Source organism: Gymnogyps californianus, chromosome 7, assembly GCF_018139145.2.
Source record: "Gymnogyps californianus isolate 813 chromosome 7, ASM1813914v2, whole genome shotgun sequence".
In the NCBI taxonomy this organism is placed as follows: domain Eukaryota; kingdom Metazoa; phylum Chordata; class Aves; order Accipitriformes; family Cathartidae; genus Gymnogyps; species Gymnogyps californianus.
Window position 1 is genome coordinate 21,943,484 of NC_059477.1, and position 20,991 is coordinate 21,964,474.

Genomic DNA, 20,991 nt, shown 5'->3' on the forward strand with positions numbered 1-20,991 from the left:
ATTCCTAAGCAAAGAAAGTAAACATCTACTTGATTCTTCAATTCAGTAACAATAAATCATATCTAAATTGAGCTTTTAAGACATTACATACATTTCATACTGTATACCACATGATTGACAATGTCATGTAATGTTTCCTAAAATATTCAAAAAAACCCAGTAAGTTTTGTAAATAAGAATTCAACACACACTTTAAAAAGAGTATGCATTTTGTCCCCACTGTAAAACTTAACACACAAATAATATTCTTACATACACTGAATCTACAAAATAGATGCAAGATGCAAAATATTTTTTCAGTGCTACAATTGTCTCACAGAGTTCTTGTGAACTAATTTTTCATTCTTTATGTACTGGTAAAGAGTGTTTAAATGTTTTTTCCTGCTTTTGCAGTTCACATATTAAAACAAATCTTAATTCAGAGTAAAGTATAACTTGCATAATCAGGATTAGAAAATTATCTTGATGAAAAAGAGCTTTGATATATTGTAGCCATGCTTTATGTAAATCCACTGTCCCTAACCAACAACAAACACAATGGTAACTCTGAAGAAATGCAGAGAAACTAACTGTTCCTCTGAAAATTAAGTTTTGCATATTTCCCCCACATAGCCTAGTAATTACATTTCAACAGTTAAATTCCTTTCACCTGCAAAACAGGCTTCCAAAAGTGAATCAATGTGGTACTGACTTCAAAGCCTAAGGAATGACAGCTCTTCTGCTCTTTACGAAAGCTGCAACCTACAGAAGAGTTCAGAGACAAAACTGAATACTTGCATTTCTGCTGTTAGGGACTCTGATGAGAAGCAAAGCCAACTGGAAAGATGCCAGTCTAACCCTTCTAACCAGGAAAGCTCCAAAGTAGAGACACTAGAGTCAACAGTGGAGGACAATGAAACATGGTAGAAGAATTAATGGCTTCTCAAGAAAAAAAAAACAAACCAAAAACACCTTTAAAGGACATCTTTCCAGGCTCTAAGCCTTCATGACAAAGCTGTTTGGCCAGGTTAGGAGGCTAGAAATCACAGATTGGACTCTTAGAAATTATTCCAATCCTTGCAGAACAGCAGGAAGAGAGGCAGTGAGTCACCAGAAGCTCCCTTGGTGCTCAGTGCTATATTGAGCATCCTTCAGCGAAGCAAGCTCTCCAGTTCAAAGAAAAAGCAGACAAAGAAGCTCTGCAGAAGAGCATTTCTATTATTCTCTGTTAGTCCTCAGACATAAACATCTTGTATAGTAGACAAAACTACAAAGAGTTTCATTAGTATACAAGTACCCACTATCAATCAGAAACAGCAGATTTGGCAGTTTCAATCTTAAGACCTCAGAAATACAGTGAGAACGAGGAGGAATGGACTTCTGAGTAGAGCTGAAGCTGAGCCTATGTTTGAATGGACCCACAAAGTTGTTGAATTTGAGCATTTTGATAGACAATAGAGCAATTCAAGAGAGTAACACAACCTCTGCTGCAAAAATATTGTCTTTATAAAAAGGGTGGATGCTCTGGGATATAATTACTGCACTGTAATTGCATCTAAGTACATCTTACATTTACCTCGTTTGATCGAAAAGCCTCAATTTACACACAATTTAAAATATATTTGTACAATAACAGACACACAGCTAGCTAACTTACAAATATAATACCCATTCTCTTCGGTGCAGTTTCTTCAAACGTCACAGTGATTGCAAAGTGAAGCCCTTACAAGTTAAAAGGGCCTCAGTTACACTGTTGATGGCAATATTAAGATTATTAAAATTATCTTAATTCATCCATTTGCATGTATGAATACAGTCTCTAACCATTTTGTCCAACAGGAACCACAGCCTTTTCAGTTGAGAAAAGGAACAGTACTTCTTAAATTAGCAGTTAATTTAGTATTTCACTGTACTGAAGAAGGCATTGATGAGAAGACTCTTCAAACTCAACTCTAAAAAGCAATCTTTGTGAAGGTTAACATTAAAAAAGCCCACAAGAAAAATATTTACATTCAAAATTCTTTCACAGCATGGAGTCTAAAGGTATCATCTATTTTATTTTTTTCAAATATGGACCCTAAAGATAGAGAAATTAAGATACAACACATATTCTAGTTCTGGATGCTTAATGTCGTAATTTTTAGGATCTGATTTTTCAGAGTTCTTAGCCTTACATAGCATTCACAAAGCAGAATTCCCAGCTGACTTCAAAAGTAGGTCTGAGAGACAAGCAGATCAGCAAATAGAATATCTGGTCCTGAGCCCTCATCACAGCAATCTTTGCTTGGCCCTCACTCTTCCCAAACCATTAGTTCACATACAGTCTCCCTGCCCAGTTGCTTTCAGAGGCCCATCAATTATCTGCCTTAAAGCACATGGACAATACATCTTCTATTTAAAGAACAAAAATCAAGTTTCCAAAATAGAGTTAACAAAAATATTTTCTGGCTAAGAAAATTTTCCCAAGAAAATTTAAACAGGTCAAACATACAGCATGTAATATTTTGGCCCAAATACTTCATCTGACAAAGTTCTAAGCAACTGCACAGTGCTAGACAAATGTAAAAACAACCTTCATTTCTTCAGGATTTGAGTAAGATGCGTAGATTTTAATAAAAGCTATCAACTTAAGCTGAAGATACCACTTTGGTCAGGCCTCCAGCAGACAAGGTGCATATATATGTGATTTGCAGTTTTCTTGGAAAGGTAAGTGTCCATGTGTTTCATGCCAGAGCTATTACCGCTGCAGGTGCTGTGCAGAAACAGAGACATGCATCCTGATGAAGGCAACAGAGTTCATTATATAGTCCTTGTTATTGTAATACCCAAACGGCTATCTTTATTACTTCAATGTAAAGAAAATTCATCATATTATTTTCAAAGCTTACTACCAGAACCCTCTATAGAGGAGGGCACCTAGGATACTATTATTTAAAATCACCTGCAGTTGTCAGATACCATTCCAGGATTTTTTTTAAATATAAAATTCCTGATATTCTGCAAGTGATAAGGAAGAATGGCCTGAACTCTGAATCAACCTCTATTAATTGTCATTAAGAAAGACCCGAGAGACAAAAGTTCTTCAGGAATGTGTTCCCCAAACATACACCCAAAATCACATTTATTCTGTTGCCAGCAGATCCATCGACAGCTCCATGAAGATCAGATATGTACCAGACAAATAAAACTCCACCCTGACATAGCAAACTTAGAACCCTGGACAGCTGACAGTTTCACAAAAGGGATAAAAGGAGCTTTAGAAGTTGGTGGGATCAAAGCAAAGGAACTGACAATCAACACTGGTTAGCCCAAATCTAAACAAGACTGTTTCCAGAGACCTCCAAAACACCAGTTCTTCTTAAAGTGAATATATACCAAGGTGTATTACAAAGCAATAGACAAGTCATACAATAAATAAGCCAATTTCAGATAAGGCAAGATATACAGCAGTCACATCTTGTGAGCTCAGTCTTCACAGTATTGTTCTGATCTTCAAACCAGACCGGCCCTATCAGCAAAAGCTTTGGGCCAGAACTGTCATTTATTTTAAGTTTGTTCAGTGACTAACACAGCAAGAGTTCAGGCTTCTAAATGTTTAAAGTTATATATACTGATATGTTTGAGTATCTTCTTGATGCCTTTGAAACAACTGCACATTATTCCTGGGGCATGTATGAAGTACATGGCGTCTAGTCAGGCCACAGTTCTAAAAGCAGTAATACAAAACCATTTGGAAAACATCACAGCAACTAATTTAGAGGCTGATGTAGTCCTAATTAGAGACATTCTTAAGAGAAATCAAGACAGGCAGGTTTGTGAGCTGACTGTATGTATGTATGCATGGACTTAATCAACACAGTGATCTGAAATCTTTTTTGCTTTCCAAGGATAAGACCTAACATGAAGCTGTGTGAAAACTACTGAATGTTACCGTGGAATCCTAAGCAGCAATACCAAACATTGAGCTTTACGTCTGGGGGAGGTGGGCAGAGGGACTCAATTATTTATAAATGCATGGTAACCGTGGTTCTTTGAAATGCTGTGGTCAGTGTGAACCCCAGTATGAATTCCTGTACCTTGTATGTGGAAGATTAGATAGTGGAGGTTTTGTTCTGAAGAGTCGCACCCACCAGAAGTACATGACCATGGGTTTATTCAGACTCTCATGCCAAGCTAACAGGCAGTACAGCTCAGACTTCTCCTCAGTCCCTTCAGCCAGAAGTCCTTGGTAGCCCAAAGGACTTCAAAAGCAGAGAAGCTGCATGGAGTTGATAGAGATCCTACATAACACGATTTGTACCAACCCAACAATCCTGAACATGAGGACGTTTTTACGTAGTTTCATAATGCTCAGAGGCTAAACTCCTTCACAATGTGTAGGGTCTCAGCCTGTTGATAAAGCATCTGTTTCAGCAACTTCTTGAAGAAAGGTCCAAAACAGCACCCTTCCCTCCTTGAGGCTGCATTACCAAACCTAGCCTAGGTCCTGGAGAACTGAAACCTTCTTGTCTACCGTTAAAGAACATAATTGATAGAGTCACACTGGAAGGGACAACCTTGAAGCAGCAACATGCTATATGTATGCTAAACAGGTGATTCGCTGTTGCAAGACACTCCATAAAATAACCACATCATCTACTTAATGCCAGTAAAATAGTTATTACCTGTATGTCCCAGAACCCAGCCACAGGCAGATCTGACTTTTCTGATCTTAAGTGGATCACAGCTGCTACAACTCAAGATGATACAAGAGACCTTGCCTGATGAACATGCACAGAATACAGCCAAAGGTAACTATTAATAATAGCTTTCTCAACAGCAAGCTTGCTTTTTTATTGTCACTCTATTTGTTACCGTTTTCTCAAGTCTACAATATGAAAAAGGTTCTTTACTCTTACTTAGCAACAGAAAGTAAAAGAAATAGAATATATTCTTCCATAGCTCCCAAACAGCACAGCAAGGCCATTTCTATTGAAATGAGTTCCTGTAAGGAAGTATCTCTGAAAAGGGATAAAATAAGGAATCAAGTCAGAAGGAGGGAAAGAAGGATACAGGGACAGAATAGCAAAGGCCATCAATACCAGGTATCTACTGTCCAAAATTTAAACTATTCAATAATACTTACTGAGTGGAAACATTTTAATGCACCAAAAAACCCAGAGCCAATTCTAAATAAATTAAAGCAGAAGAAAATAAGCAGGCTAGAAACTAAGACTATACTTCTCATACTTGTTGGCAGCGAGAGGAGGCAAAGAGAATTTTCCAGCCTTTTCATAAGGGATCATGGTAGACCCAACAGATATATCAGTCCCCAAGAGAGACATGGCGGGGAGAGGGGTCTCATCTAGTGTGTAGCTCAAACAGGATCTCCATGAAACCTACACTGATGTACACCCTAGGACACAGAGCTAAATGGAAAGATAAGTATGGATCATTAGAGACACGACTGCAGAAAGCTTAGAGTTAGGTACCTGAATGTGCTTTTGAACACACGGCATGTAACATCGATCTATAACAGTTACCTTTCTTAGAACTATAGGGTTTTTTACTTCACACATGCCTACTGATAAAGAAATGGCCCACTGTCACAAGTAGAAATTGATAATTTCTTAGACCTTTTGATATAAGTCATAAGAGAAGGCAACGCTCTATGTCAATGGAGCTATTGGTTGCCATAACTACCATCAAATACACAGCAAACATCAATGCAAAAGCCTGTTTAATGAAATTCTTAACCTGGCTTTTTGCCTTTCAGGATATGCAACCCTTGATGGAGATATTATTCTTCTTGTACTGTAATGCAGCACTAAAACATCTGCTTCCTACATGATTAATTTAACAAATAAGTCAACACACAGTGAGGCATACTCAGAAACAGGACACGGGGGAATGAAACAGCCAAAGTGCAGAGGCTCTCTAGTATATCAGGTTATTGTCTACAGACTTAAAGGGGAATCAGAACAAGACAGCCACAGAAACAAGACAGTACTCATCAGTAACAGATTACCGACTAGTTATACTCTCATTATAACCACATGGCATATTGCTTTCTTCAAGCTTATTTTATAAACTATCAAGTTTCATTATAACACAAGATCATCTACCAACCAAAAAATACTCCAGTCTGAATTTTCCCCTGTCCAACTGCATGGGGTTTTTTTCCTCCAACAGATGAACTCGCCTGCTGAACTATGAGCATATGTCTACTAACAAATGCTTTAGAACTGAAGATTTTGCCTTCTTCAAAACATTATTAATTATCTCTGATGGAACTGCAAAATTTCATTTGCCCATGGCTAGATACCATATGGGAGATGACTACAAACTATTTGCACCTACTGACATATCACTGGATCTTAAAATCTATTAAACCTTGCCACAGCTAGAGTTTTTAATACTTTGACAAGCAGCTACATTCACAAACTTGGATATTTTCTGAAGTCTAAATTACATTCTAGTAGATCAGACCAACTGCAATTAACTTAATCATCAAAAACACTGAAATTTGCATGGGACTCAAAAGGTTCAAAAGCATGATAATCTGATTTTTCTAAAACAAATGAGAATTACACAAGGTACCTAAAGCAAGTCAGCATCCATCTGTTACACTATATTCCAGCTTCCTTATATAAAGGCATCAGAAATAAAAAATTCACACTCAGTTATCTCTAAAAAGTTATAGATTTAATTAGTAATAAGATTAACACACACATTCTTATACCCCAGACCAAACCATCTCTACATTTACATTAGCCACCCTAAAGGAAATGAAAAGATATTCCAGCTGGAGAGATTTCCTTTACAGCAGATCAGTTAACTAAGACTTCATCAGAAGTATTTTTTGAGATGCATCAAATCAAAAAACTCTGAACATGGAGACCAGATAACAAGAACCAAAAGAAACAAACTACTGTTACTATAATATTCATATACAGTATCTACACAAAATTTTATCTGAGCAGGCAGATGGCAGATAAAGTTTGTAAGTAGCCTCCACATTTGATTCCCTTGCTATTAATAGAAGCCTAGGCTGTGGTGGCCAAGGTTATATCGGGCTAGACACACTCCGGTTGCCTGAATCTACCATGAAGGCCTCCTAACATGTAAAGCATTACCTTTGTAATTGTGCAATTGATTTGTATACACAAAGTTAAATCAGTTTATCTAAACATGCTGCATTGAAGCAATTCAAGTCAATAGGCAAAACTGTGTGTGTGTTTGCATGCATTAATGCTTTTACATTGCTTTAAGCTTAACTTACTTTGTCTTGCACAGCAAACAAAGTTTCTAGTTCATTTAATTGCACTGGTTTAACATCAATTCTTTAGATAAGCAGGAGCGACCTTATGTCGAGTGCAGGCACCCCATATACTGTCAGGTATTGTCCTCCTGTATGTCCATGAGGACTGGAAAATCTACTGCTCAACTCAAAGAGTGTTGTTTCTGAATGGATACTATGGAATTCTTTATCTAGAATGATCAAACCTCCTGAAGGGACCCACCTCACACCCAAGAGAATTTAGTCGTGAATTCTACTATTAAAAGTAGTAAGTAGGGTAAATATAACAGAAATGAGGAGAATATTCTTACTCCCTCAGGGTTTGCATCTGTTTACACTGCAAATTTAACAGCATTTTTTATTACTTCTTTATTAAACCAGCTTTCAAGAAAAAACTGTTTAAAATAGGAAAAGACAATTGTGAAGCTATAAACTCTGGGATGAGAGCAGTATCAGAAGTAATTTTAATATTTTCCTAAAGTAGTTCAATTTGTCTGTGCTCTATTAAAATCCTACCACTAAGAGGAGCCCTAAATCTATTCCACACTGAGCACTGGAAGAAGTGACATGAAATATTTTTCTTACTTCTCAAGATCAAGAGGAACTGTTGCTTCAGTGACACTGAGGAAAGCAGAAACACCAAAAGTTGAACAAGAACTGATAAAGAAAGAATCACTTCAGGAGTAGCTCCTTGAAACTACTGAAGATCAATGAAAACAAAAGGAGGGAAAAAAATTCTTCCATTGGAGGGAGTCTACCAATAAGAAAGGATTCCACCAAAAAGGAAGAATGAAGAAATGATGAAGGCAGATAGTAAGAGAAACAAATGGGGGAAAACTGTAAGAAGAAACAAAGAATGAAGCCACCCCAAGGCCCAGAGCAGAAGAATGGTGACTACAGACACAAAGAATCAGAGCCAAGACAACAACCTTCAAGCAACAGAAATAAGCAGAATTAGTGAAATCTCTAAGTAGAATTGCAAAAAGAGAAGGAATCTTAAGATGTAGAGTGATGCAGAATTATACAGTGTAAATGTTAAAAACATGAAAAGAAACAAGGAAAATGTTTTAATATTTCTGTATGTTCCTAGCGTTTTCTGTTAGGTACGCCACAACTCAGGATTTATTAGGAAGAGATGAGACGACTCTTATGAGAGCATGCCATCTCACCCAGGGTAAGACAATCAAGGCAGAGACTATTCTAGAAAGCTAGTCAGAAGAGAAGCCTCACTCAAGCACTCCAAGCTGTCTTCCGGTGAAGTCTTTAGCTCTCTGGTGAACGAACAGGAACACAAGGAGCTCCAAAAAGACACCCAGCTGTGAAATTTTAAGTTTACTGGCTAGGTATCACCTCCACCCAGTAACTGGTTGACTGATCTTTCCTTTTGCCGTTGAGTACAAAGGGAACAAAGGAGGGTATAATGAGGTACCACACTCCTCTTCTTCTGACCAGGTACTTCAGTCTTGCCTCCAGTAGGTCTGCACACTTACAGAATACGAAGGACGTTTGACTTCCACAACACCCTGCCCTGTTGTACCCGTACAAGAGTTACCGAATTCCTTGATTTCAAGCTGAGAATAGCAAAACCACAAGGCAGGATGAACTGCAGACCGGGAAAACACACAAAAATGGCTCCCTCTTACTCAATCTGTTCACTTCGGCATATTTGCTCACAGGAAGTCCGAAAGTATTTGGACACACTTCATGGTTAGCTGTGCTAGGCCAAGGCAGCTAGCTGGAAGCTGACAGGTACTGCCTCCCATGCACTCCGCCTTATCAACTTCCCTGAAGGCAGGCACTCGGTGCAAGGGCAACGAGATTTGCATAAGCGTCCTAAAAAAAGGCACACGCACATCAACAAAGGCAGCCACCTCGCCGGACCCCCGCCGGGGCTGGCGGCCGGGAAGGCGGGGCTGACCCCCACCACCACCCTCCATCCCGGCCCAGGCGACGTTTCCACAGAGCCTCGTCCGACCCACAGCCAGGGAGGGAGGGAGGCGACCCAGACGGAAGCAGGTGCCCCACTTACTCCCCTCCCCCGGCGCGCAGGGAGGCACCGGGCAGGCGCCGAGCTCCGGGCACACCTCTGCCACCCAGCGAGGAGGCCGCTTCGCCCGCGGGGGCTGCCCCCGCCTGCAGGTGCCCGCCCGCCCCGCCGAGGCCGCCCGGCGCTCACCCGGCCTCCCGCATGACGTTGCTGTCGCCGCAGTCGCAGGCGCCCCCGCCTGGCTCCGGAACATGTTGTAGTCGTGCCCGGCGTGCTCGCCCTGGTGGAAGCACTCGGCGCACAGGCTCATGCAGGGCGAGATCCCGCACGTCCGGCACCGGTAGGCCACGAAGTTGGCCGTCCACACCAGGCCGCACAGCGTGGCCGGGTCGTAGGCCCGCACGGCTTGCACGAAGCTGTCCCACGGCTCCCCGCCCGACAGCAGGCAGCGGCACCACTCTAGCGCCTCGGCTGCCGCCTCGCCGCCGCCGCCGCCCGGGCCCGCCGCCGGGGCCAGCACCCGCTCCAGCAGCGCCCGCAGCTCGCCCGCCGCCGCCGCGCCGCTTTCGCCGCCCAGCGCCGTCTTCAGCCGCGCCGCCGTCGCCCGCTTATCCCGGCCGCTGGCGCCGGCCCCCGCCATGATGGGAAACTGAGGAGCCGTTACGGCTGCGCCGGGCTCCCGGCTCTGGGGCTCCCCCGCCGCCCTCTCTCCCCTCCCAGCGGCGCCTCCCTCTCGCGATAGCCGCGGAACCGGCGCCCTCCCCGCCGCCCGCTCCCTCCTCCTGACACTGCCTCTCCCCTCCCCTGACATTACCCCTCCTCTTCCTCTGCCCTCCCCGCCGGCCCGCGCCGCCCTGTCAGCGCGCAGGTGCGCGGCCCGCGCCGCCGCCCCACAAGATGTCGCCGCCCGCCGGCCTGAAACTTCTTGTCGGGACGGGGGACGCGGCAGGCGCGGGGTGCGCGCCGCCTGCCATCGCGGGCCCGTTCGCCTGGAGGGCCCACCTGGGGAGGCCGGCGCCCCCGACGGTAGCGGAGTCCTCTTTGTTACCGAGCCGCTCCTCCAGCGAAGCGGCTGCCGTGAAGACACCGCGCTGCCGCTGGTGGGTGCGGGCGGCGGGGGTCCCGCCGGGCTGAGGCGGTGGCGGCTCTGAGGGCGGGGGCACCTGCGGGGGACGCAGGAGGCGCCTCTGAGACTTCAGGCCCGCGGTTGCGCGCTCGCTCCCACCATCAGCAGCCCCGCCGGAGGTGGCGGAGCACCGCCGGGCTTCGGCGGTACCACCGCACCTCGCTGGCGACGCCCGCGTCTGGGCGGCCGCGGGCCCGGCGGGCTGACCGGGGTGTCCGGGCCGTCCGCAGCCCCGCGCCCTGAGGTATCGGAGTGCGTCTGCACGCTCCCACCGGGAGAGAATGTGTTTGGATGTGAGTTACCGTAGCTTCCATACTGATCAGCAGTTTTAAAGCTCGATAAATAGATTTTCAACTATTGTGAACTAATAGATAACTAATAATAACTAATAGATAATTCAGCTATTTCAGCTGTGTAATGGAAAAGCTTAAAAGAAAAAATCTGCCGCTAAACGAAAGTAACCTTTTATCTGACAGCAACAAAACCCCAAGTCCCCCAGGCGGACACCCCTCTGCTGGCTTTGCCACCGTATTTCCTATGGATGTCCATCTCGTGATTTGCGTTGCGGTTCCTTAAGGGCAGGGAATATTGGGCACGCGGCGCAGTATGTCTCCCTCCAGGATTATAGGAAAGAAAACATGAGAAAAGTAGGTAAACCTGTTACTTTTCTCTCAAGGAGTGTCCTTTCCACCGGACAGGCGGAAGTCCGTTTCCTTGCTTTCTGTCCCTAATGGCACTCAACAGCTTGACCACTACGAAAGTGCTGGGGGACAAACCTCGGAGAGCGGGCAACACGCAAACACGTAAGGTTGTAATACAATGTATCACGTTTATAATACACGATAGTCAGAGCTAACAGTTGTTAATTCATTAAAAAAGGGGGAAAGTTCAGTTGCGTTTCATTCCCGCAGGTCCCCGTTCGCTCGGAAAGGGGCTGCGGCTCCGCGGCCTGCGGCAGGCGCGGCAGCGGCCGCCTCGCGCCGGGGGGGCGGGCGGGGGGCGGGGCGCGGCGGTCCGTCGCTCCGCTGCTTCGCGGCTCGGCCCGGCGCCGGGGGCTGCCTCGCGGCGAGGGGCCGGGCGGCGCGGAGGAAGTGCGCGGCGGCGGCGGCGCTCGGCTCGGCCCGGCCCTTCAGCCCGCCCCGCCGGGGCTGCGGTGAGTGGAGGCGGCGTCGAGAAGCGGCCGGTGCAGGGGTGGCGGAGGTGTGTGCGGGTCAGCGGCTTCGCGGCCGCGGAGAGGGCCCTGTTGGGCGAGCGGCCGGTGTGGTTGGTGGAGGTCCCTGGGGCTCGGTTCCTGCTCCGCTTAGGGCTGGACGCCTCTCTCGGCGGCAGGCGGGGCCTGTCGGTAGGAGCGGAGCCCTGGGCCGAGGGCCGGAGCCCCGGGCCGAGGCGGGCGCGGGGCCTTCTCGGCGCCTGGCCTGGGGCGGGAGCCGGTTACCGGCAGTGCGTGAGGAAAGGGGCTGCCGCGGTCCCGGAACGGCCTCGCGTTAGCCGGCGCCGCGCTTGCCTCCCGTCATCGGTGCGCAGTCAGCTGGATCCCTGAAAACAGCTGCCTGAAAACACCTGGAAGATGCTGAGGAGTACAGTGGGATTTTAAATATAAAATAATTTAAGATAATATGTAGTTTGTTTATATTGCTGAAAACTGATTACACATTATTTTCCTTAGTTGAACTACAAACATGAAGAAATTAAAGCTTAAAGAACTGGAAAGCTGTCTTCAACAAGTTGATACTTTTGAAAGTCCAAAACTACTCCTTGAACAGTATCCAACAAGACCTCATATTGCAGGTAGAGGTTACCTACAGCACTGTGGTCGCTTTTACTCGTTCTGCATTAGCAGTTTAAAATAAAAAAAAAAAGTTTTTCTACTGCATTATCTCCTTTGAAGCCTTTACACTGAAAGTAGTTGAGAAACTGTATCCAGCAGGAATGTAATTATTTTTTAATGATCTGTTAAGTTCATTAGAAGTATACTGTTAATGTATAATCCAAAAATCAAGTAAATTGATTTAAAAGATAATGTGATAAAAACATCTTATTCTGTAAATGAGAAAGCTCAAATGGACTTATTTCATGACACACAAAAAACAGTAAAAGTGTATATACAGACACTCATCCATACCTTAATTGTGATTTTTTTCCAATATTTTACATCCTTCTATTGTTTTTCCCCAAAGAAATTTAAAGGCATACTTTTTCCACAAACAACATTCACAGCTGTATGTGTAATCTCTCCAACAAAGATCTAGAGTTCTATAACTCATCAAAATGTTTTTGACTTGTTTTCACATTTAAATGAAAAAGAGAATTACAGGCAGTGAGAACATCAGCTTAATTTTGTATGACAAGAAACCTTTAGTTCAGAGTTTTCTGAAGGCAGAAGTAGCTTTTCTTGATTCATCAGATGCATATTTGATATTATTGACCTGTTGTTTTTTCCCCCCCAGCATGTATGCTTTATACAATTCACAATACTTTTGATGATATTGAAAACAAAACAATTGCAGATTTAGGATGTGGTTGTGGCATGCTCAGCATTGGAAGTGCAATGTTAGGAGCTGGGTAAGTATTTAATACTAAGTTCTGGGTTTTTTTTTTTCTGGCATAGAAGAGTAGAAAATAAGATTAGAACCTAGCAATGCTGAACTAAACTAATTTTAGGCATCTAATCTGGTGCATAATGAGGCTATTTAATATGTTTAGACAGTCAATAACCATTCAAATAGTGGAAGAGATGATGGACAGTTGCCATGAATTTGGAAGTCATAATGTTTGCTTTCCCCTGAAGCACTAAATGAACACATGAAACTTCGTTCACAAACTTTAAAAGGATATTTGAGAAAGGGCAACAGAGCTACTTGCATTTTTATCAGCGCTGAATTTATAGTGTATGCTTGTTACATTTCCTAGATAAAACAAGTTGTGTACACAGATCCCTTTCAAAACTTTACTATAGAATTTAAACACCATTTTAGTTTGCAGGAAACTAATATGTGGCACTGTTTGTTTTTTTTTTAATAGATTGTGTGTGGGCTTTGACATAGATGCAGATGCACTGGAAATATTTAATAGCAATATTGAAGACTTCGAGCTCACGAATGTCAACATGGTTCAGTGTGATGTCTGTTCTTTATCTGACAGCATGTCAGAGACTTTCGACACAGTTATTATGAACCCTCCGTTTGGTACCAAGCATAATAAAGGTTGGTAATTCTGGAAGTCAGTCAGAAATTATTAGGAATGAAATAGTAAGGGAAACACTTTTAATGAAACATCTCCCTTCTTTATTACAATTACCTGTTGTAATTACCTAGAGTTTTGTTGATCTGGAATCAGTATCCTAAGTACAGTTTAACAACTTCAACATTGTAACAATCACTGGGTTTGAAATAAACAATACTAGCTATTTCATATCATTTTTCTCTTTTACTAAAAGCAATCGGGTAAGTTTTAGAAATACTTTCTGTACCTTAATGTATTCAGTGCTGTTTCTCAAATAGCTATTACTCCAGAAAAATTGAAGGATATCTTTAAATCCTCTAGTTTAAGCTTGCATTTAACAATTCTAATGATTTCATCATTCTTTTAGGAATGGATATGATTTTTCTGAAAACTGCTTTACAAATGGCAAAAACAGCTGTATATTCCCTTCACAAAACTTCAACGCGGCAGGTAAGTCCTTCATTTTAGTAGGGTGAGCATTAACCAGGCAATGAAATAGCTGGCATTTAGTGATGTTGTCTATAGCTTCACTGATTTGTTCACACGTTTATGGGGTATGAAACTTGTTTTGGGTCAATAGCAATCGTGTCAAATAACTGTGATCTCATGTACATCAACGTAAGTATGTGATCTAATGTTTTAGCTTGAAAAACAAAAGCATAGGAGACTTCTTAAATAAGTACAGGGGTGTAGGTGTTTATAAGACTGTATAAATGAGCTTTTAAATTTACCTGTATCTATTTAATATTGTAGCACATTCAAAAGAAAGCAGATGAATGGGAAGTGAAGATGGAAGTCATAGCAGGTAAGATTAATGTGTTGTTAAAGAAAAGAACCCAAACATTTTGTTGGGGGCTAATATCTTTACTAGCCAGTCTTAACAGCCTGAGGTAAATTTAAGTGTGATTTAACACTGAAAATGACACAGGTCTTTTTTTAAGCAGCCTTTTTTTTTTTTTTTTAATACCTTGCTACCTAGCTAGAATACAAGCAGGCACTCGATAAAGCTCTGAGGAATACATATTCTTTGCAGAATTAAAATTGGATTTCTTCCTGGACTAGATTTTGCCTTCAAGCAGAAGTTACCTACCTTACTGCTTCAAAAGGAGATTGTTGCTGAATAACAAAAGCAAGTGCAGGTCAGTTCTCACACAAAAAAGCATCCCGTCCTTATAGTCACCTAAATATTTTTCTGACGGTTGTTCAGGTATCTTCCCGATTCTTAAATATCACCAGCTGGCTGCTTTATACAGTCACACAACTTGAGACATGGAAGTTGCACAAGTGCTTAAAACACAACTGCATTTCAGCCATCCACTTACTGTCTGATGTGGTTGGCTTAAATGTTCAGTCATAATCTAGTCCAGAGGTCAAAACAGTTATCTTGTTAGGGGGCAACAGAGGTGGGCAATAGAAGAACATGGGTGTAGGGTGTAAGTCAATTGACTAATAATCATTCTAGCGTAACAACTATTCTTTGTACTGTTCACAGAACTTAGATACGACCTACCAGCATCATACAAGTTCCATAAGAAGAAATCAGTAAGTATAAAACCTACACCATAACTGAGAAAATGCTCTGTCTTGTACTAGGCAGGTAAATAAATTATACTTAAGAAAATTTAAGTTTTAGGGCCATATGTACTGGATGAGGAATGCTCACAGCACCTGAGAGTAGTTCACTATGATGGCATCAAGTTCCATTGCTGTTGCTACATTTTGTAGTTGAACAGGGAAAAGAATCATTGTAACGCAAGTCAAAGCTATACACAAAGATTAAAGCCAGCACTACAACTAGATGTGAAAAAGCTAAGGGTAACCTCCTTGACTCAACTTTTAATAGTTATTTGCTTGATCCTGTCTGCAACTGGAACTTAGACTGAATTAAGTAATGAAGGCCAGAATAACAGCTGTAGCACTATTTGAGCGTTCTATGCTCTGTACTGCAAATAGCTACAGCCAGTGAAATCCCTCATAGAACCATCTTAGAGGGGGCAAGAGAGGCTGTGCACTTCATCCCACAATAGATCTCATCAGGATGCTAGGGTATGGAAGCTTAAGCCCACAGGCAAGCTCCCTGGGTGCTGAATACTGGCCTAGAAGACAGGTATCCCATTACCATAGGGGAAGAGAATCCTGGAGTAGACTGAGCAAGATTTGAAGATTGTTAGGTATGTTGAGTAGCAAAGACTAGAAGTTTTATTCAGCTGTACCTTTTCTCTTTGTGACTTGAACTTAAATGATGGAAGTCTGTCCTTCAGCTTTGCTACTTCACAGTTACAGCTTTGTACTACATTAACATCCAGGCTTCAGTAATAAGCAGTTTTAAGTTCTGAATTTATTGGCAGCTGCTATTTAACATAACTGCAAGATTACAAAGTCCAGAACCTTTTACATTTGAATGAGGTGCCACAGAAGTTGAGAGGATTTGACAATATAAACAAAACTATAAATATAAAAGTTTTCCAGGGTGGTATGTTAAGAGTAAGCATGCTTCTTAAACAAACAAACAAAAAAAAGCTGTAACCCAACAAAATGAAGCTTTCCTCTCATTGTAGGTTGACATTGAAGTGGATTTCATTAGATTTTCTGCCAAGAAACTCCTGAACTGAGGCATGTCTTTAAAACCTATTGAAAATGGAACAATAAAAACAATGATTTTTTTTATTTATTTATTTTAGTATTACTGATCTCCATCTCCGTTTTCTGTTTTCAGTTGTTTTGGTGCAGGTTCTTCTTTTTCCATTTCCTCTAGTGGTCTCTTCTTGGGACTTGCTGGTTCTGCAAGATTGAATATGTAGTCATTTATGGTAAAGGAAAGCATTTCAGTATTACCTGACATCTTGTGAAAAAAGAAACCCTTCCTACCATGTAAGTTCAAGGATGAGTCCTAGTTTATCCACAGCCACTGCTACGCTAGAGGGTTTACTTATTACTGTGACTTAAAGCTTTTAGATGTTCTAAAATACCAACTTTGAAGAGCTTCTTCCCTGTATAACTTCACAGCAGGAGGGCAGGTAAGAAGATGAAGGAATACAATCTAACAGGAGTAGGTTTCACTGGGTTTTGTTTAAGCAGGTGCCATTCTAATGAACAGAAGCTTAGCTCTTCATCTTCTCCAAAGTAAATACCAATATGCAGAACTATTAAGTCTTCTCCTATCCTCAAGGTAAAAAAAAAAAAAAAATCACCACTTGAGACCGGGTCTGTACAGTTGTGTAACGTTGCTGACAACCACCATCTTTCAATGCAGAATGCTTTGAACAGCCCTGCAGTACAGCCTCAGCTATCTAGTAATTATTTTAATATGCTTTTCGGACAGTTCTGGAAGGAATCAAACACAAGACCCTTAAAGTTACTTTACTGATACTGACAAGAGGACAGAAATACTCCAGTGTAGGGCCAAATCTGAAACACTTGTAAGAAACATGAGTATTTCTCCAGAAAGTAGCTCCATGTACTAAAGAAGATGCATCCAGCGCACAGAATGACATACCTGTTTTAGTATCATCTTCACCACCTTCTTCATGCTCAAACTTTATTTTCTTGCCCTGAAACTGTACTTTTCCTTTGTGTGCACCTTGAGGTATCTTTCCCCCTCTTCCTTTTCCTTTAATTTTGCGTCCTGTGGGGATATGTCAGGAACTTTGTATCATTTGTCTTTTAACTGGCAAGCTCAAAAGAATGCTTTACAGTTAGTCAGTGTTTAGTATGTATTCACTATTTACAGTTACTTTCACACAGTGCCACTTCTAGGACATTATAAATACTTAAACCAATAAAAGGAGGACCTTTTGTTTTCTGTTTCAGCAATTCTTGCTGATCTTCCAATATTTTTTTCAGAGCTTCTTTCTCTGCATCTCCTTCTAGCACTTCCCATGTAACATCCTTGTTCCGAAGCTGTAAGTTTCCGTTATGTGCTTCTTTGGCTTTTCCCAGAGCTTCTTTTGCAATATCCTTAAATAGGATAATTCCCTTAAAAAGAAGAGTGGCATTTGCATTTGAATCTTACTGCGAAAACATTCAGCTAGAATGATGAACAACATATCCTGTTCAATACCTCAGCAAGTTCATTACTCTTGCATGATGTAAAATAGGTCTAGACTGAAGCAAAACCCTCAGACTGTCCTAACAAAAATTCTCAGTCTCCGTTTTGACCTTATCAACTGAGAAGGCTGGAATCTTTATCTGTTCTTTTGAAAGAATTTAAGGGAATAATTTCATTCTGTAAATATTCTGCAATTCCACAAGTCAAATAAATAATTTCTTAGTTGGTTACATAAGAAAACAAGGATTTAATCATTCAGTTTCAAACTTTAATACAGAGATCTTAACTCCTTGTCTAAGATTCTACTGACCTCCTTTGCACCTCTGACAAAGTGTATCCATTTGATTTCTCCGTGATCAGAAAATACATCATGGAGATCTTCTCTGCATGTTTGATCATCTAGATCACCAAAAAACTTCAAAAGACATCCTGTCTTTTCTTCCAGAGACTTCTAAATGAAATAAAAAAATCCCACATTTTTGTTGACGAGTCAAGCTTGAATATTCATTTTTTTCCCCTCAATCCTAAGACTATTAAAACATGATAGTGATAAATAAGCAATTGAAGTCACCTCCCTTAGCACCATCAGTAACCCAAGCATTCTTGCTACATAGCTTATTTATGCTGATGTCCAAGTCTTGCATGGTGTGTCCCCCTTCCTCTTTTTTTTTTCCCCTTCCTTTTTAAAATTTTCTTCACTTACTATGACATTTAGGTGGAACTTGAGACTCCTTTCCTGTAAGAGAGTTACACTCTTTAAATTCTACAAGACAGTTTTCTGAAGGCTGACACCTCAGGTTGAAAAATCTATATAATACTGATTAAATCCTTACTGGATCCTTTAAATACCACAGAAGAACAATCATCTCAATGATGCATTTAGGATCACTTCTGAACAGGTAAACATGCCCAATAATTTAAATTCAGGATATGATCCTTTAAACAAAATTAGTCTTTTGAAATTAAGATTAAATACCATGACAAAACAAAGTCTTACTGTAGGTTAGCTGGAAAAGCTGAAGTGACTTTCTAGAAAGCGCTCTATATTCTAGGATTTCAAACTCTGAATACCCCACGTTAGCTTTACAAAATGTAGCTGCAGGAGCATGTTTGTTATGCATGGACTGAAAATCCATACAAAAGCAAGCATCGCATAGTTTTCAGGTATAGAGATTTAAGAAACCCATACCATTTCAGCATCTGCTGCTTGTTTCTGTTTTTCTTCTTTTTCCCTGTAGAAAAGTTAAATTAGTTAAGAGTTCGTTCAAATGCGGTCAGGTGAGCAACACCAGGCACTTCAACTGATGGTGACTTACTGTTTAGCTCTTGCTTTAGCTTCTACTTTGTTTTGTCTCCTTTCTTCGTTCTTCTTTGTACAATACTCCTCCCTTAAATAGAATATAGGCTAAGTTAATACCACTTAATGTATTCCATTATAATTAACTTCATAAGAGAGCAGTAGCCAAGAAACAGTTGAGATGCTAGTCTCCAAAAGGTACACCTATCAATACCTGTACAACAGTGTAGAAACTTGCACTTCTCAGGTCAAGCCAGGTTCTTGTCTACATCCACCCTTGACCATTATTAGTTCATACATCAGTTAAGTGGACTTACTTGAAAAGTACTATCAGCTCTGTGTCTTTGTACTTTTGGTTTGGGATCTCTGTGAACTTCTTAGCAGATTCAACGCTATCAAAAACTGCAAATATTGAGCCCTGTTAAATGGTAAGAGACATTCAGTGTTAGAGTAATTGAACAAAATGTTGTCCGGCGGGGATCCCTGCCCCAGGTCTAACTGTTCATCGCAAGAGCTACCTTAAATGTTCTCTGCAATGTTCTTCTCATTTGAATGTTTTCAACTGGACCTTTATCCTCAAGCCATTCCTTGATATCATCAAGAGTTGCATCTAGTGGAAAGCCTTTCTGCAAGATAGCAACAAGCTTCAGTTATATGCAAAAAACTGACACTTAGTCAGAAATTAGAACCTATCTAGTATGAGTTAATTCAAGCTTTACTTAGATGGTTTTCAGTCAAAGTCATGCAGAACAGCACAGAGCAAAGGAAGAAGTTTACTTACAACATACACAGATCTGTTTTTAATTGCAGCCTTATACTGGTCATTTAATTCAGGAAGGGGTTTGTTTGGAGATCTTCTGATTTTAGTTTTGTCTTCATTTATTTCCATTAAACCAGTCTTGGATTTTCTTAGTGCTTCTACAATAACACTAAAATCTTTTGAAAGGCGACTTAACCTATTGAGTAAGCAGACACAGGTTATTACAAATATACAGGCAAAGCTGAAGCCAAATGTTAAAACAGCAATAGCAGTTGCACATGCAGACCACGGACATTTGGCCCCAAATAGAGATAAGTAGCTGAAAGCTACCCTTCCATCCAGATTAGTTGTACTTTGTTTTACCTGTTGAATTTGATCATTACTTCTAAAGGCACCCAGCCATCATCTAGTTTGATCTGTTCCTTTAGGAACTTGTCTCGTGGTAGATTGTGATTGCCAAAATAGTACTGCAAAAAAGAAGGGGGAGGGAGGCAGGGAGAAAGATTTGTCTTTGAATGTTCAGTCTTAAAAGCTCATTTTCATCTGACAACTCACTGCAGTGGATTGAGACATACCAAAGTTCATTAATCTGAACAATTAGAAATTCTGAAATTATTACTTCCTACTTTAACATGATACTTTTCCAAAAGTTAGCTGCAACACACAAGCTGTAAAAAAAAACCAACCAACCAACTTCATCCAATGGGACTAATGAGGCAAAGGTAGACTGCAGTTTTGTTTAGGAAAGGCGTGAAGCTTATTCTGTTAACATAATTATTCATCAACCTAATCAAGCTCTGCAGTCAGAAGTCAAATTTGTCACCAATGGATTCAGGTTTTAGTCCTTATTTAAGGAATGTATAAGCAAGAATACTGTATTTGCCACACTGAGAAATCATACACATAGACTAGAGTTTCTAGGTCTCATTCAAGAAAATACTGTAAGATGAAAAAATTGTTTTTATTTTAATTTACTGTGTTCTCATTTTGATCATGTCCAGCATGGGAAGACAATTCAGTACAAGATAGACAAGTCAGTCAGATTCTTTTGCTTACTAGCCGTCATCTAACTAGGGTCAAATACTTGAAGCCATAGGATAAGTTGGAGTGTTTCCACCAGTATCATTGTGCTTTAAAAAGTCAGTGCAAGTTTTACAACAATACCTCTCCCTCTAGAATATCTCAAACTCACATTACCACAAGTCTAGCTTTGTCAACTTTTTTTCCTCAATCTCTGGGGTTCGGGGTTTTGGTTTGTTTTTTGGATTTTTTTTTCATAAATAATGACTACAG

General features: G+C 41.3%; 3 protein-coding genes across 6 annotated transcripts in view; 1 reads left to right on the forward strand and 2 right to left on the reverse strand.

The window, feature by feature from the left end:
- UBR3 (ubiquitin protein ligase E3 component n-recognin 3) overlaps window positions 1-9,885 on the reverse strand; it is a 119,258-nt gene extending 109,373 nt beyond the window's left edge. The window contains 2 exon segments of the mRNA XM_050899578.1: window positions 9,435-9,483; window positions 9,486-9,885. Coding sequence (XP_050755535.1) covers window positions 9,435-9,483; window positions 9,486-9,885 — 449 coding nt within the window.
- A 345-nt stretch (window positions 9,886-10,230) lies between these two features.
- On the forward strand, window positions 10,231-16,277 carry METTL5 (methyltransferase 5, N6-adenosine). 2 transcript variants are annotated; one of them, XR_007766765.1, is made up of 9 exons: window positions 10,231-10,345; window positions 12,038-12,159; window positions 12,819-12,933; window positions 13,393-13,574; window positions 13,961-14,043; window positions 14,347-14,398; window positions 14,627-14,732; window positions 15,086-15,135; window positions 16,152-16,163. XR_007766765.1 is itself a non-coding variant. In XM_050900277.1 (8 exons), exons 2-8 carry the CDS (start codon window positions 12,051-12,053, stop codon window positions 16,203-16,205), a joined length of 645 nt encoding a protein of 214 aa, XP_050756234.1. In that variant the 5' UTR covers window positions 10,231-10,345; window positions 12,038-12,050; the 3' UTR covers window positions 16,206-16,277. The 2 variants fall into 2 exon arrangements, 1 of the variants encoding a protein (XP_050756234.1); XM_050900277.1 differs by lacking the exon at window positions 14,627-14,732 and having other exon boundaries at window positions 16,152-16,277.
- The window catches only part of SSB (small RNA binding exonuclease protection factor La), a 33,187-nt gene continuing 28,109 nt past the window's right edge, over window positions 15,914-20,991 (reverse strand). For 2 of the 3 annotated variants that reach the window (XM_050900270.1, XM_050900269.1), the window contains exons 3-13: window positions 20,062-20,165; window positions 19,720-19,894; window positions 19,457-19,564; window positions 19,256-19,356; window positions 18,958-19,029; window positions 18,831-18,873; window positions 18,345-18,377; window positions 17,952-18,092; window positions 17,385-17,568; window positions 17,090-17,218; window positions 15,914-16,374 (exon numbers count right to left, since the gene is read on the reverse strand). In XM_050900270.1, the coding sequence (XP_050756227.1) occupies window positions 16,277-16,374; window positions 17,090-17,218; window positions 17,385-17,568; window positions 17,952-18,092; window positions 18,345-18,377; window positions 18,831-18,873; window positions 18,958-19,029; window positions 19,256-19,356; window positions 19,457-19,564; window positions 19,720-19,894; window positions 20,062-20,165 (1,188 nt within the window). In that variant the 3' untranslated portion in view covers window positions 15,914-16,276. The remainder of the gene's footprint in view (window positions 16,375-17,089; window positions 17,219-17,384; window positions 17,569-17,951; window positions 18,093-18,344; window positions 18,378-18,830; window positions 18,874-18,957; window positions 19,030-19,255; window positions 19,357-19,456; window positions 19,565-19,719; window positions 19,895-20,061; window positions 20,166-20,991) is intronic. The other variant, XM_050900271.1, reaches the window with a different exon arrangement.

What these genes read in the sequence shown, in the direction of transcription:
- METTL5 (XM_050900277.1), top strand. Translation starts at nt 12,051, where the DNA reads ATGAAGAAATTAAAGCTTAAAGAACTGGAAAGCTGTCTTCAACAAGTT. An exon ending in ACAAAACTTCAACGCGGCAG is followed by an intron (nt 14,044 to 14,346) that starts GTAAGTCCTTCA and finishes TTAATATTGTAG; the next exon opens with CACATTCAAAAGAAAGCAGA. An exon ending in GAAGATGGAAGTCATAGCAG is followed by an intron (nt 14,399 to 15,085) that starts GTAAGATTAATG and finishes TACTGTTCACAG; the next exon opens with AACTTAGATACGACCTACCA.